Here is a 17,359-nt window from a genome sequence, read left to right as displayed (position 1 = left end):
CTGCAAGCCCTCTCCAGATGCCCCGTCGTCTTGCAAAACCGACACTGGAAGTCCTTGTAGCGACAATCCCCCGCCGAATGCCCTCTTCCGTTGCAGCGGTAACATTCCGACGCATTGCCGCTCTTCTGCTCTGTTTCTGCTCTCGGTGGTCGCTGTCCACCCGTGGCGTCTTCACGTTGTCTTCCCGTCATCTCCACTCTGTCGGTTCTGAACTGCGGCTCTGGCGCAAACCTTTTCATGCTGACCACGGTGCATTCATAGTTGTTGGTGATCTCAGCGTCTTGGTCCACGCTAGGACCCCGTCACAAGCTGCATTCAGCAGCTTACTGCGCAGGTCGTTACTCATGATACCGCAGATAAACTGGTCGCGAAGCTGCTCTTCCATTGATGTTCCAAAAGCACACCAAGAAGCCAATCCTTTCAATGCCGCCACATATTCCGTGAGCGACTCACCAGAGAGCTGTTTGCGATTTCTGAACGTATACCTCTCTGCTAGCACATTCTTCTTCGGTGAGAAATAGGCTCTCACTTCCGTTAACAAGTCTTTCAAGTCCACGTTGCCTGGCTTGTCTGGCGCCACCAAATCCTTGAGCAATGTAAACGTTTTAGCTCCTACCACGGAGAGAAACACAGCCCTTTGCCGGCCTGCCGCTATGTTGTTTGCGATGAAAAACTGCTGAAGTCTCTCTTCATAGGCTTCAAATGTCTCTATCGTCTCATCAAACACCAGTCCTGTTTCTAGACTGTACAGCGCCATTCCTTTTTGCACTTGCCCGCCACGAGTTCCAAGAAGAAAAAAACGTGGAAGCTAGCTTGACTATTACTCTTTCTTCGGCTACAAGCCTACAACCTCTATTTCCGAGGTGGACACAAACGTGTGTTTTCCTTTATCCTCGTCGCCACTGTTGTATCTTAATAGAAGAGACTGTGGTAGTGCTCAGTTGTGCTTTATTCACAGTTTGTATTAATGCAGGTAAACAGTAGAACCGCAGGCAGTCCCTCTGGCGGCTGCCTCACACTGACCCAGAGCGCTCCGAGGCGCCTCTGGTTAACGTAACAGTAACCAATCATACGCAAGACACGTGACACGATAACATTGGGAGTTGTAGTCCTACACTACACTACATGTCCCAACCTCATTCTTGCCCTGCTGGTCTCTGACAAGAACAAGTTGCAGGTTGAAAAAACCCTCAGCTCGGAACTAGGCAAAATCTGCATATGGCTCGCTGATAACAAACTATCATTACACATGGGCAAAACAGAGTCCATTCTCTTCGGTTCAAATAACAAACTCAGCAAGACCGACGGCTTCTCAGTTACAGTGGGTGACAATATTGTCACAAGGAAAGACGAAATTACCTACCTGGGTTCCATCCTAGAGGCAAATCTTTCCTGTGACAAAATGGCATCCAATGTAATAAAAAAAGTCAACCAACAAACTAGATTCTTGTACCGGATCTCCTCTCTGGTAAACAAGACTCTGGCAGGAGCACTCATTCAAGGGTACTACGACTATTGTTTGCACCTCATGGTACCAAAGCACCTCAAAGGCGCTTAAAACAAGATTACAAACATCACAAAACAAACTGGTCAGACTACTACTTGACCTTACCCCCAGAACCCACCTCACCCCTGCCCACTTTGACAACCTAGGATGGCTTAGAGTAGACGACAGAGTACAGCAACTTGCAATGGGCCTGGTCTACAAGATACACTATACGACTAAGGTATCCATGTACATGTCAAAATACTTCCCAAAGGTCAGTGAATACCACAGCCACTACACCAGAGGAAGCTCAACAAATCATGTTAAACCCAGATTCGGCTCAAACAAGGGACTAAACACGTTTCGCAATTATGCCACATCAATGTGGAACGCCCTACCAAAAGCTGTAAAGGAATGTGAATCCCTACCCACATTCAAAACCGCTCTTAAAGAGCACCTACGGGAGGCTGCAATTCGAAACTGGCCACCGTAAATGCCCAAAACCCCCACCACCTCCTAATAGACAGTCTCCTCCCCACCGCATGTATATATTCCCTCCCCGCCGTATGTATATTTCTCTCCCACTTACCCACCCCCTCTTAGTGTACAGTCCCCTCCCCATCATTGACTTGACTTGACTTGATCATATGTATATACTCTGTCAGGATCTAGGGGTAACAGTACTGTATTTTTGAATACCGTTTATGTTTGATTGATTGATTGATTGATTGATTGATTGATTGATTGATTGATTGAAAAGTGTATTAACAGATTGCAGAATGGGTACAGTACAGTACAGCTCAATACATACAATTGTTAAGGGGATGCAGACCAGAGAAAGACTTTCGACTTGTTTACATCAGGGTCCCCCATTTTCAATTCATCATAACATATATGACATACATGACATACAGATAGACAGTACTGCTACATCTATACATTTATGACATATCAGATTTGCAAATACAGTACTGTTTGATACAAAAGTGTCCAGAAAAGGAGTGTATATACATTTGGCATAGAAACTGTACATTGGAGGAGGTTGGTTGGGTGGGGTGGGGTTGGGTGGGTTGGGTGAGGGCTGTACATTGGAGGTGGGGGGGGGGGGGGGGGGGGGGGGGGTTGGGAAGGGGACACACACACATTTTACACTGTACATTGGAATATTGACAAAGCCTTACTTGGTCATTTACTGTACAACTAGGTTAGGACATTTGTAGGGGCCAGTTTCGAATTGCAGTCTCACGTAGGTGTTTTTTGAGAGTGTTTTTGAAGGTGGGTAGTGATTCACATTCCTTTACAGCTTTAGGCAGGGCGTTCCACATTGATGTGGCATAATTGCGAAACGTGTTTAGTCCCTTGTTTGATCCGAATCTGGGTTTTACATGATTTGTGGAGCTCCCTCTGGTGTTGTGATCGTGGTATTCACTGACCTTTGGGAAGTATTTTGACATGTACATGGGTACCTTGGTCGCGTAGTGTATCTTGTAGACCAGGCCCATTGCAAGTTGCTGTACTCTGTCGTCTACTCTAAGCCATCCTAGGTTGTCAAAGTGGGCAGGGGTGAGGTGGGTTCTAGGAGTCAGGTCAAGTAGTAGTCTGACTAGCTTGTTTTGAGATGTTTGTAATTTGTTTTTTAGTGCCTTTGAGGTGCTTTGGTACCATGAGGTGCAAGCATAGTCGTAGTACCCTTGAATGAGTGCTCCTGCTAGAGTCTTCAGGGTATTCTTGTTTACCAGAGAGGAGATCCGGTACAAGAATCGCGTTCGTTGGTTGACTTTTTTTATTACATTGGATGCCATTTTGTCACAGGAAAGATTTGCCTCTAGGATGGAACCCAGGTAGGTAATTTCATCTTTCCTTGTGACAATATTGTCACCCACTGTAACTGAGAAGCCGTCGGTCTTGCTGAGTTTGTTATTTGAACCGAAGAGAATGGACTCTGTTTTGCCCATGTGTAATGATAGTTTGTTATCAGCGAGCCATATGCAGATTCTGCCTAGTTCCGAGCTGAGGGCTTTTTCAACCTGTAACTTGTTCTTGTCAGAGACCAGCAGGGCTGAGTCGTCCGCAAACAGGAACAAGTTGCAGTCACAAGCTGACGACATGTCATTTGCATAAATTAGGAACAGTAGCGGTCCTAGTATGCTTCCTTGTGGAACACCACAGCTCACTGTGAGAGGGGGGGATAGGGTACCGTTTACCTCCACCATCTGTTCCCTCCCCTCAAGGTAGGATTGCATCCAGCTCACTGATAGACTATCAAAACCAATTGCTTTTAGCTTGTCAATCAGAATGGAGTGATTGACCGTGTCAAAGGCCTTTTGTAGGTCCAGCATGACCATGCCGCAGTATTTGCCTGCGTCCACCTCTTGTTTGATGTGGTCATTCAAATAGAGAAGGCATGTGTCAGTGGAGTGGGATGTTCTGAAGCCAGATTGGAATTCGTAGATTAGATTTTTTTCCGCTAGGTACTTTTCGACCTGTTCGTAGACTATTTTTTCCATGACTTTCGAGATGGAGGTGAGAATAGAAACAGGGCGGTAGTTGCCTGGGTCTAATTTGCTGCCCTTTTTGTGCAGAGGGGTCACCCTCGCAATTTTGAAGTCCTTGGGGACGTGTCCCTGTTTTATGGAGAGGTTTATTATGTGTGTGATGATTGGGGTGATGGCGGCTGCTGAGTCTCTGAGGAATTTGGAGGGGATGTTGTCATGGCCAGTGGCCTTGTTAGGTTGGAGGGCGCTCAGTTTATTGAGTACCTCATCTGTTGTTACCATTTCCAGCTTGAAGTCGTCCTTGCGGACCCCTAGGTTTTTGTAGTAAGCTACTATGTGTTCTACCCCATAAAGCCCTGAGTGGGAGGGTAGTTTGTTTACCAGTGTTGTGGCTATGTTTGTGAAGAAAATGTTTAAGTAATTGGCTACATCCAGCTTGTCTGTGATGAGCGTGTTGTCCGTTTTTATGTTTATGTTTGAGAATCTGGTTTTAAGTTTTTTACTGCATCCTAGTTGATTATTGAGTAATTTCCAAAGTTCACATGGTTTGTTTTTGTTTTCCTCAGTTTTGTCATTGATGAAATTCTTTTTTGCAGTTTTGATCATGGAGTTTACGTCGTTTCTTAGTCTGTTTCTTTCTAGTTTGAGTTCAGTCACGTGGGCTTGGAGTTCACTGCTCGTGCTTTTAGTAAGCTTTGACTGACTTTTACGAAACTCAGAGCATTTTTTGTCTCTGGTTTTCATAGCGGCCAGTATTTCAGCGTGCATCCACGGCTCAGCGCGATTTTTTACCCTGGTGGTTCTTAGGGGGGCCATGTCGTTTAGTATTGTTGAGAATTTGGTTTTGAAACCAAGCCATGTTTCTTCAACCAGTGTACCATTGAGTTCATCTGACCAGTCCAGGCTCTCCAGTTCAAGGTTAAAAATGTCACAAATGTATCAGTACTAAATACCTATATGTCCCTATGCCATAAATGTCATGTATGTTGTGTATGTCATAAATGTCTATATGAATTGAAAATGGGGGACCCTGATGTAAACAAGACAAACGTCTTTCTCAGGTCTGCATCCCCTTAACAATTGTGTGTATTGAGCCGTACTGTATTGTACCCATTCTGCAATCTGTTAAATAAAGTTTTCATTCATTCATTCATTCATTCTAGTAGCCCTAGTGTGTGTGTGTGTGTGTGCGTGTGCGTGTATGTGTGTAGCATGTTTGTAGGCGTGCTTACGAAACCAAGCCGCATTTCTCGGAGACGCTCTCTGATTGGCACTGACTGACGCTCTCTGATAGGCCACTGACGCGTTTGCCCAATCCGTGACGAGCTGTGTCTTTCTCATTTCCACGTCAAACAGCCTGCAAACTACCTGCTCTAAGACAAACTCTAACCTTAACCAACTTCGAAAGAGTGTCTAAGCTTAACCGTCGAAAGAACTTGCCGTCACGCTCTAAGAAAACTCTAACCTTAACCAACTTCGAAGAGTGCCTAAGCTTCTGCTTAACCAGTGTAGAAACAGGCGTCGGCCAATCAGAGAGCGTCTCCGAGAAATGCGGCTTGGTTTCGTAATCACGCTGTTTGTAGGGGCTTTTCTTTTTCACCGTCCTTTTTACTTCCGTAAATAGACATTCTTCTTCCTGTTATGGAAGTGGGACAGGCACATGTTTCGGATCTTTGCTAGTTAATCTCAGAGGGTCAGAGTTTAATCGTCGAGGACGAGTTGATCGTTATGTCTTAATGTTACCGCGCTTGTAATATAGTCGTCCTCTTTTTTCAACCAGATTAGCTAACGTTAGCCTGCTAACCTGCTTGCTAACTACCCATTTTAGCAAGCGTTAGCCTCAAGTCTCTTTGCTAGTTAACTTTTAAGCAACATTTAACTGTAGCCGCTACCTAACAAGCTAACAGTAACGTTAACGTTAGATGCTTGCGTTATATTTTCATAGGCATAGTGACAATGGAGATCGAAGGTCGGGATTTCATCAATACCCCTCCTATGAAGACTGTAAGGTTTGGAGGCAGTGTTGTGGACACTTTAGCCAAATATAAACACGTGAGTTGACTTTGTCAGTGACAGTGTATGCATTCATTAATCATGGTTAATTGTATTTGTCCGTAACTTAGCGATTCTTAAAAAAATTACAATGTATAGCAATCAACAAATGTCAAATTGCAAATGAGACATTATTTGCATCTGCAGATGATTAAAAGGCAGCCTACACTTTTAAATAGTATTCGATCGCAGACATGGTCTCAAATAACAGGTGAATGAATGTAATCAAATAGCAGATGATTATCATTAAATGGCCAGTGAGCTGTGGCATTGCGCCACATTGTATGACAAACCACTTACATTTAGAAGACTATGAATTTATATTCTGCCAACTGCTCATTCACATGAGCAAGCACATGTTTCCCCCAGCTGAAGTTACTTGATCTCTAAACATGAATATATATCTTTATATATACAGGGTATGTTTCGCAGAGCAAGCATGCTCTTTTTCAGAAAAGCCCCGTTTTACACTCGCAGTTCACATTCACTTCAGGGAGCTGCCATTGTACCGGATCTCCTCTCTGGTAAACAAGAATATCCTGAAGACTCTAGCAGGAGCACTCATTCAAGGGTACTACGACTATGCTTGCACCTCATGGTAAAGGCTAAAAACAAGATTACAAACATCACAAAACAAACTGGTCAGACTACTGCTTGACCGTACTCCTAAAACCCACCTCACCCCTGCCCATTTTGACAACCTAGGATGGCTTAGAGTAGACGACAGAGTACAGCAACTTGCAATGGGCCTGGTCTACAAGATACACTACACCACGAAGGTACCTATGTACATGTCGAAATACTTCCCAAAAGTCAGTGAATACCACGACCACAACACCAGAGGGAGTTCCACAAATCATGTTCAACCCAGATTTGGCACAAACAAGGGTCTAAACACGTTTCGCAATTATGCCACATTAATGTGGAACGCCCTACCCACAGCCGTAAAAAAATTTGAATCCCTACCCACCTTCAAAACCGCTCTCAAAGAGCACCTACGGGAGGCTGCAATTCGAAACTGGCCCCCGTAAATGTCTGAACCCCCCCTCCTAATGTACAGTTCCCTCCCCCTCCTATACATATTTATTGTTAGGATCTCCGTTTAACAGTACTGTATATTTGCATATCTTGTATGTCACAAATGTAACAGTACTGCATATCTGTATGTCATAAATGTCATGATTAGTTTAGATTAGATGGTTAAATTCCATTTTTATATCTGTATATTGTATGTCATAAATGTCATTATGAATTGAAAATGGGGGACCCTGATGTAAACAAGACAACCTCTGGTCTGCATCCCCTTAACAATTGTGTGTATTGAGCTGTACTGTACCCATTCTGCTGTTAATCTGTTAATTAAAGTTTTCAATCAATCAATCAAGCTGCACTTTAATGAACATGCCAAATTTTGGGAAATTAGCTCAGAGTAGACAAGAAGATGGGTACCCTTCCCATCTCTGTGCGTGCAGTACAGGGAGAGAGACCTGCAGTGCGCTAGTTAGCTAGCTTACAAGGTGACTGCAAGTGGATATGGATTATTAGCATACTGTCAAAAGTAACTAAATACACTTTCTAAATAGCTGGTGTCTTTAAAAAAAAAATCCATTCAGAAATGAGTGTTTTAGAGATGTTCGAGTAAACCGTGTTCCAAAATCAATTTTTGCCATCCACCGCTGTGTGTTCTGAAGTCTGAGACTGAGTCACTTCTCATTTTCGCTGGTCAACTTTCACCTACTTCCTATATTTGCACCCCCTCACATGGGGTATTGTTGGAAGCGGACATTTGTTGGCTACAACACTGACCAATCATTTTCACCATCAGCTGTGATTGGTCAGTTCTTGAGCGTATACTGTCCGACGTGGTAATTTGACACGTGGCGAGTAAAAAGATGCTCGCCTGACATATCGTCATGTAACTCGAGAACCGAGGCACGGAATTGGTCGAGTGAGGTGGTGTTCGAACGGCGGCAAATAGATGTTTCGAACGGTATATTGTATCAATTATTTCACAATGGAAGAAATGTAGCTACACCAAAGCTGCCCCCAGGAGAAATATAAGCTACTTAGGGTGCTTTCCCATATAGTTTTGGTGGACTCTGTGTGGTTCTGGTGGTGAAGTTGCAACATTGTTGCATTTTTCATTTGGTTCGTCTGCATTCACATTGCAATTTGTCAAGCGCACCAAACTTTCTGAACAATGTTACACGGTCGAAAAGGGCGCTCGTCTATTGGACACAATGGAGAGTGGAAATCCCTCCCCTTCAGGAAGTGAAATCCGCGCAAACACAAACAGCGCAAGAAGCGTGATAGTAGCAGAGACGTGGCATTGATCCATCGTTCGATTATAACCCATTACCGCCATCCTCTCGCTAAACAACTTGTACACCTCGTTGTTTTTGTGAGTGCCCACAAGCAGCTGTTTTATTTGGTCTTCTGCCCATATGTGTACAGTGTGCTTGTTTTGCAGTGAATGCCACGCACCGCGGTAATAATAATAATAAGGTGCAGTGTTTTTTTATTCCTTCTACCCAAGATGCACAGTTTCAGGAGACATGTTTAGGCTACTGTGTGCTTGTTTTGCAGTGAATGCCGCGCACTGCGGTAATAATAATAATAATAAGCCGCTGTGTTTTTTTTCTTCCTTCTACCCAAGATGCACAGTTTATCAGGTGACTTCCTATATTTGGTCCACGTTTGGTTTGATGAAGCGAACCGAGACCTATGTTTTTTGGCGGACCAGAGTTCGCGTGTTTGGTCCGCACTAGAGTTCGACTGCGCATTCACACAAACCCAAAAAAGCGGACTATCGAATTCTGGTCCGATAGTCCAGACCAAACAGCTCTGGTGTGAAAGCGACCTTAGATGCCCACACTTTTGAACAGTTGAAACGATCAACATAAATGCTGAACTTGTTTATCTTTAACACTTTGATTGCCTAAGGCTAAATTCATGATATACCTAACCATAGGTTGCCAGCTCTATTTGTCTATGGAGAAATTCCCCTTCTTTGCAGGGCTATAACTTTTTAAATTCTATTGCTACATTGCCATTATTAGGGCCCATTCAAAGTCCTATATGTATTGTTCATTGTGTAGCAACGTTAAACTTTTTCATTCACATATTCATAGTAAAGTATGGTCTAATGTATAAGTATGTTTTCATCTCTTTCTGCAGCTTTCTCCAGAACGTGATCTATAGCCCCAAATGCATTATATTGATGATGCAATACAGTTTTATGGCAATCGGCGCGATATAAAAAATTCCAACTAGACGTACTTCTAGAAGTTACTACACGTCATCTGATGTTGACCGGATGGGCTAGGGGGCGTTTATAATTCCGTGGGCAGCGTTATACCAATCATCTAATGTGGGTCAAATGTTGATAATAGCAGTTAGTATCGAAGACGGTAACGTTACACGCTAAAACTCACCCCAGTCTCCGCGCGCCGTTGGGCGATCATCGTAGAGTAGAAATTGTATCATTATGGGATGTAGATTTACCCGGTCCATCTCCAGCTTGTATAATGGTATATACGTCCAAATCATGTTGTTTATCGAGTTATTGGCAATCGATCACTGTGTATTGTGACGAGCTAGAATGCCGGGACCTATAGCGAGTGCCCGGAAGTAATACGGACGTCCAGCACAACCTCTATGCCGCTTCCTGTTAAGCGATTGCGCCGATCGGCCACCAGATGGCGCTCCTGAACCACCATATGTCCAGCGGAGGGGACATATGAATCCGATCGCAGATTTTTATTGATATAAGGACGCTGTAAAGCGTCCTCCGGCAACTTGAGCATGGCCGGCAATGACGTGTAAACACGTTTCCTGGCAGCCAAAGTGTTAACTTTCACCTTTTATATAACATTTACCAACTTGATCATAATACTCGTCTAATCACTGGGCCTGTCCACTTAGTTGCCGGAGCAGAATCTCTTATTTATGAGTAGTCTCTCAAGGTTCTAACCGTTCTTGTTCCTTTCTTTTAGAGCCATATGGAATCCGCGATCACGGAATCGCGGACGGAATCGCGGAATTGAGCAATAAAAATGGAATCAACTATAAAAAAAAAAAAATAATTAATTTTTTTTTCTTTTTTTTTTTTACTTTTTTTTTTTAATGTTGTGGGACCTGTACAGCACTTTGTTCAACTTTGTCAGTGCTGTAAAGTTTAAACCTTTTTAAATCTTAGACAAACAAAACACTTTGCTTTCATGAAATATTGTAAGTCGTCATTTGAGGCTTTATAAAAGCAGCACAATGAACACAAATCTGTCAGTGCCGAGTCCGACCTCATCTTAAATAACAAACAGCATTGCTTGTTGTAGTTAACAAAGAGAGGCAGAGTTGATTTAGCAAAAATATATATAATTTTGAATTTTTTTTTAATAATAATCGAATTTTATTTTCATATTCGAATCCCATGCCCATCGAACGAAGCTTCGAAGCTTTGAAGTATTTAAGACAGCCCTATTAAATGGACCGTTATATCTTATTAAATTGTGGACATTTATTCATTCCCACTTATTAGACACTATTTCTGATGGTAAAATGAGCGTACAAAGCAAAATACAGAATTCTGAAATATTAAAACGGAAAAAACGGAATTTGGAAAAAAATTAAATGGAATTTGGAAAAAAATAAAACGGATTTCATATGGCTCTACTTTCTTTTATAGACAAACCTAGTTTGTAGTTCCTGTAGTTACTAGTTAACTACACCTCAAGACGGGTAAAAAGTAATTAACAAATACAATCAGCATGTATGTACATTAGAATGTAGTTGAACTACCAGCAAGCTACTGCAAAATGTAGTTAAAGGGATATTTCACTTTAGTAGAACTTGTCAGATATCATCTAGTTAAGTAAACTAGTGACCACTGTAGTCCGCCATCAACACCACCATTCCACCCAGGTGTCAGGATCCTCATTCACATCCATTTATTTTGAGGACCGAGTCTAAATATAATACTTGTGAATTACAAACAATTATTTTTCAAAGGTCATAAATCTGTAAAAACACATCAAATGCCAAAACAAACCTTTGTCTCAGAATTGTCTGTTTTATTGAAATCTGCACAGCAGTAGTTTGTTTATACTTCAGAAGTATGATATTTTGAATATTTTCCCAAATTCAAAGTGAATGACACCTGCGAGGAATGGTGTTGTTTACAACGGAAGACAGGGACAGCATTGGTCATTAGTTTACTTGTAGATGACAGAGAGAATACTGTTGGTTCTGCTAAAGTGAAATATCCCTTTGAACTACTAGTTAAAGTTGGCTACTACATGTAGTGAAACTACTCCCCAACACTGCTAGTCACAAGCCTGCTTCTTTAACTATTGTCACTGCTGACCCTGTTGCAATTGTTGTTATTACCTGCTGAAACCACTTCCCTGTCTTTTTGAAGGGAGACTCAAGTGACTACGAGTTGCTGAAACACCAGCTGTCTGACCCTGATATAAAGGTACAAGGTAGTCTCCTATTGTTACATTCAATGTGTGATGTTGTTGGATCCACGCACTGTCGCTTCAAAGTGAACTCTTATCTCGCAGGATGCTCAGATCATCAACTGGCTACAGGAATTTCGTAAATGTGTGACTCAGCTCAGCAAAGACCACGAGCATCTCATCTACACGGTTCTGGTGAGGAAAGGAGACTATTCTTTTGAGCACATCTGGAAACAAATCCCCTTGAACCCTCTCTTGAGGGGCCATTCATTATGTCTATTTGACGTGTGTAGCTCTGAAGGATGTTGTATCACAATAGGGTTTTTACGTAACTATTGACAGTTATATGCATCTTGGAGATTGTGATTAATGTTTTTTTCTGCTCAGCCGGTTAACATATGGAAATGCATCTGTTTTAATTTTATGCGTACAGCTTTTATAAAAGTCTTAGTCATTTCAAATGGTAATGTGAGTGTCTACACCAGTTGCAAGTGGACCAATCTTCTTATTTTTTTATGGCACAGAAGGGTCTAGAGCAGGGTTTGCCTGTATGTCTGCATCTCTCTGTTCCCACAAAAGTCGACTAATCAAAGCTCACTCTGCTACGTGCCTACAACTCACGTCAATCACACTTCCACACAAAACCCCAACACAGAGCTATCGCTAGCCGTCTGGTTAAGCCACTAAAGCACCACACAACCACCCTGTGTGCTTTGCTGCTATACTAAGTAAAGATGCAAAATAAAGTGAATGTGCATGCTAGTTAGCAGCTAGCATCCACAGAAATCCAGAAGGTCCATCTCTCTACTACTAGGCTAAGCTAAAGCCCCCCCAGCCCATATATCTTTGATGCAAAGGAAGAGTAAATAATGCAATTTACAATTAGTAATTTAGCTGACTAATGCGCTGTCCATAGTCCTGAAACAACATTATTGAAACGATGTGTGTGGTAGATTATCAATATTAGCTAGCGGCTTACATTAGCCCAGCTATTAGCTAACATTATCAACATGGACAACATTAGCAACGCACGTTATCAGTGTTAGGAGCGTAACATTACGTTAGCAATGTTATGCAATGCTGCAGTTCACTTTGTCAAGTCAAGTGTGCCTTTATTAATCCCCTTGGGGAAATTCAGGTGTCATAGCAGCATGGGGGAGGGGAGGTACAGGGATGGAAAAAATACAATAATAGTAATAATAATAATAATAGTAGACTGGCATAGGGCTGGGCGATATGGCCAAAAATGATATCACGATAACGATATGATATCGATAATCATTGATATTGTTATAAGTATTAAAAAAAAAAGATTACATTTTTATTTTTTATTTTAACAACATATTATTTTGAAACAATTCTTTGTCGTTGCCACCATCTTTAGTGTTACAGCCCCTCACACTCCAGTTCTCAGGCTGCAGCTGGTTTGAAAGCGAAAGTAAACAGGCTTCTCTGCTGGCTATGGCTCCAAGGGAGTTGAATAGTTCTGGCTCTGCTAGTTTCTTTTCTATCTTTTGGCGCTTTTTTGGTGGACAAACCACCACACATGTGCACCCTGACTCGCGACTGGAGACTAGCTCTGCTAGCACACATAGCCTACTGTGTACAGACGGTTTCAAACTATTTTAAATTATAAAGCAAACAAAATAAATGGACAAGAGAAAAATAAATCTCAATTTGGTCAGTATTGTCATTTGGACAAGCAAAGCCATTACTTTAAGTTGCAGGCAAGAAAGACAAGTCTGTCCACTGTCTCTGGTTTTAAAACTGCCCTGTTGCAGGTCACACATTTATTTATTTTTTTATATTCTTTTTATTATCAATCATATCGATTATTAACTCATTCTGGGCCAAACCCGAGATAAGTCGGGTTAGCCCGCCATGCGCTGGGGGGCGCCAGACCCGAGATTTCTCGGGTTTTGCTAATTTTTTCTTTTTTCGATTTTGATATCCTATTCAATGCCAGGGACCCGTATGTTGCCGTTAGAAGGCCTACTGCAGTACCGGCCAGATTCTCCCAGGTGGCGGTATCGAGCTGCAGTAAACCCTGTTCCAGACCCTGTGTTACACTGCAAAGGTCTCCGGGCGCAGATTTTCAGTAGATGGCAAGGCTAGAGGTTCAATCGGTCACATCCAAACGTCTACGGGACATCCGATGCATATGCTGTGGTTGGTTATGCCGTGGACCAAATCGACATTGGATGTACCAGATGGCGATCAAACAATTGCAATATTATTTTTGGAATACTCCCGATCAAAGGTAAGGATCATCTGACTTAAATTCTGGCTTGATTGTGTAAGGTTTTCATACCGATCCAGCTGATCAGCGTTTTTAGTGTTCAATACTAATGCCGTTACTGGTAATCAATAATCAGAAACGACCCCCCCCCCCCCCCCCCCGCCTTTCATGCATTCATGCTGAAACATAATACCTACTGTATAATATATATATATATATTGATTCAGGAATACTAGCGTGTATAGGCAAGAAACGCCAACGCAAATAGTAGAATTGACCTATATGGCTACTTTGATTTTTGTGTGTGTGTGTGCGCGCATTGGGCCATTGGGTGGGGCCAGGGGACAAATACACTGGAGGAAAGTAACCCAGCTCAACACTGCCCAAATTATATCATCACTATTGCCTGTTTGAAGGATATCATCCTCAAACACATATACACCTACATGCCTTGTAGAATTCCACACATAAGAAAGAAAGATACTGGGATGAATAAACAAAATAGGAAATAAAATGTAGAAATGCATGCAATACATAAATAAATATGAATCTCCATATATGAAATAGAACATTTAGATAAGGTGCTACTGAGATGTTTTGGTGAGTTCTTTGTTTTTTTGTGGAAGTAGCCCTTCTTAAAAATGCATGAACATTCACTGATAATTGGTCTGTAGTGGAGTCTACAAGGTCTACATTGCCGGACCATGTAGAATCCGGACCTTGTAGACTGACATAATTCTGTGCATATTTTTGTCTACACGGGCCATATTTCAAATAATCAAAATCTTACTTCATTCATCTTAAACATTCTTGATTTGGGGGATTGGTAGTTCCCATGAAATCTGAAGTTGTTCAAACGACAACAGCGATCCACCTTGAATTAAATCACACAGCCGAGTGAAACCTTGTTGGCTGCGTCACAGTCACGAAAGGGGCTACTTAATTCATTAATCCAATCTACTTTATTTATACTAGAGCACATTTAAAAACAACAAAGTTTACCAAAGTGCTGTACAAGTCCCACAACATAAGATAAAAAAAAATTGTGATTTCATTGGATGTGCACTGTTAATTAATGCTTGTATATCTAATCTTGTGTTGTCATGTTTGTTTATGTGTTTGTTTAAAAAATAATAAAAAAAATTAAATATAAAAAAAAAAAAATTATAAAAAAAAAGAATTAATTTCTTTAAAAAAAGAAATCGAAGCTTCGAATTAAAATCGAAGCTCGGCCCCGAAGCTTCGATTGCCAAAAAAAGCTTCGAAGGTCAGCCCTAATAGAATATAGATTTAGCTCTACAAACAAGGTCACGCAGTCGTATCTTTTAATGCTTGGCCCAGCTACAACAGGGCCCGTCTAATGGCTGGCGCTGATTGAATGAAAATATATCGCGATAATTATTGTTATCGTTTTATCGCCCAGCCCTAGACTGGCAGTATATTCTATCAATAATAATAGTATACATGTGTGTTTGTGTGTGTGTGTGCCTTCAGAGATTGCCCTGGTTAGGCCGAAGTCCAGCGGTGGTGGAGGAGTACCTGGCCTTCCTCAGTAACCTGGTTTCTGCCCAGACGGTCTACCTCCGTGCCTGCCTCAAAATGGCCGTCTCCCACTTCACCCCCAGTATGTGACCTTAGCTGCTAATTGGTTGGGGGGCCTTAGACAGAATGTGTGCTAACTAAATCTGATGAATAGAAACGTCTAACCAAGCAGTCAACAAATAGAAAAAAGAATCCGACATAGCCTAACTTATGTGCCTTTATTTGTGTGCCAAAAACATACCTTTCTTTTCTTTCAAGTGTTAATTTTAAATGGCTTTTTTTCCCCCAATGACATGACGATGATGAAGTAGCTCCTTGAAAATAAAAACATAACGAAATCCATCTTAATTTTTTCCCTGATGAAAACCATGATATGTGTCCTTTTCCAAAATGGGAAACTCGCAGTATAATCCGGTGTGTTTTCTATGTTCTACTGAGGAAGTCTTATCTTATGATGTTTGATACAATATAAAGTTTTAGGCCCAAATGCCCTTTTCTAGGCTTCGGACATTCGTTGGTGCTCTTGAAGGAAGCTCTGAACGTTTGTTCTCACTAAACATGTTAAAAAAAATACCATAGGCAGCGAGGTAAAACGTCTGTCATAATGTAATCACAATGACGGCTCCTCAGATTATAGTCGTACCATCACAATCTCTGTGAGATCCCTACTCGCAACACAAGCTGTGAGTAGCCTATATGAACTAAGTAAAAAATAAATTACTTTACTTTAAATAAATAATTTGAATCTTTAATATTTTTTTATTCTATTTATTTTTGGGCTTTCTGTATTTTTCACCAATCCCAATTTAGTCGTTATGCCAATTCCCTTCCTGGTCGTTGCGTGCATTGCCCCACTGTCGGCCTGGGGAACTACCACATGCCTCCTCCGATACATGTGGAGTCGCCAGCCACTTCTTTTCACCTGACAGCGAGGGGTTTCACTGGGGGAACGTAACGCGTGCAGAGGTTTGTGCTATTTCCCCCAGATCCTCTCTCTGCTGAACAGGCTCCCCGACCGACCAGTAGGAGACTCAGTTTACAACGACCAGGACACATACCCCACCAGCTTCCCACCCCCTAACACTGCCAATTGTGTTAGTAGGGACGACTGACTAAGCCGGAGGTACCGCCGACAGCTGGATTAGATCCCAGAGTCTCTGCGGTCGTAGACGAGTGCTTAGTCCACTGCGCTACCCAGCCGCCTAAATAAATAATTTGAATAAATACTGAAATACACTGTATACACAGTACAAGGCGGTTAGGTGGCGTAGCGGAGATTGCGTTCGTCACCAACCCCGGAGCTGTGAGCTTGATTCGCCTGTTCGAATCCAGCTCACAGCTCCGGGGTTGTCACCAGCTTGGCTGGCCGTTCACACTAATACAATTGGCAGTATTAGAGGGTGGGAGAAGCTGGCGGGGTGGGTCCGTGTCGTTGTAAACAGCGACTCCTACAGTTCGGTCGGGGCGCCTGCTAAGCGCGGATAGGACTTGAGTGGGATAGTGTGATCCTTCCACACGCTACGCCCTCTCAATGAGAATCTGCGCTGCCAGGTGAAAAGAAGCGGTTGATTGGCTGGACGTGTGTCGGAGGAAGCACGTGATAGCCTCCACTCTCCCAGATGATCTGACTGTGGGGGGTAAGTGCGCAGCGACCAGGAAGGGGATTGGGAATTGGCATACGACTAACATTGGGATGGGAGAAAAAGGAAAATGGAGGGGGAAAAAGATCAAAAAGAAAAAAAAATACACAGTACAATATGAAGCATCAATCTTTGTATTGATGATCAGCCATATAGTTTTGTTTTGGCAACTCTGTATGTTGGTTACATTTTTTTTTTTTTTTTTTTTTTTTTTTTAATCTTTCCCCCCCCTCCTTTTTCCGATTTTTCTCCCATCCCACTGTTAGTCGTTATGCCAATTCCCAACCCCCTTCCTGGTTGTTGCGCACTTTCCCCTACTGTTGGTCCGAGAGGCCGGAGACTGTCACATGCTTTCCTCCGGCGCATGTGCAGCTTGCCGGCAGCCAGCCTGGCCGCGCAGATTCTCACTGGGAGAGTAACGTGTGGGAGGCCGTACTACCTCTCTCCAG

The 17,359-nt window shown here is 42.4% G+C and overlaps 1 protein-coding gene across 1 annotated transcript in view; it reads left to right on the top strand.

The window, feature by feature from the left end:
- The first annotated feature begins 5,653 nt into the window (after window positions 1–5,653).
- Window positions 5,654–17,359, top strand: part of rrn3 (RRN3 homolog, RNA polymerase I transcription factor) — a 99,752-nt gene continuing 88,046 nt past the window's right edge. Inside the window, exons 1-4 of the mRNA XM_084328892.1 lie at window positions 5,654–6,033; window positions 11,450–11,506; window positions 11,595–11,684; window positions 15,223–15,352. Coding sequence (XP_084185018.1) covers window positions 5,938–6,033; window positions 11,450–11,506; window positions 11,595–11,684; window positions 15,223–15,352 — 373 coding nt within the window. The 5' untranslated portion in view covers window positions 5,654–5,937. The remainder of the gene's footprint in view (window positions 6,034–11,449; window positions 11,507–11,594; window positions 11,685–15,222; window positions 15,353–17,359) is intronic.

This window comes from Notolepis coatsorum, assembly GCF_963971535.1.
Source record: "Notolepis coatsorum genome assembly, chromosome: 14".
Classification (NCBI taxonomy): domain Eukaryota; kingdom Metazoa; phylum Chordata; class Actinopteri; order Aulopiformes; family Paralepididae; genus Notolepis; species Notolepis coatsorum.
Note: the sequence above shows the minus strand (reverse complement) of the source record. Positions and strands in the feature narration are given on the sequence as shown.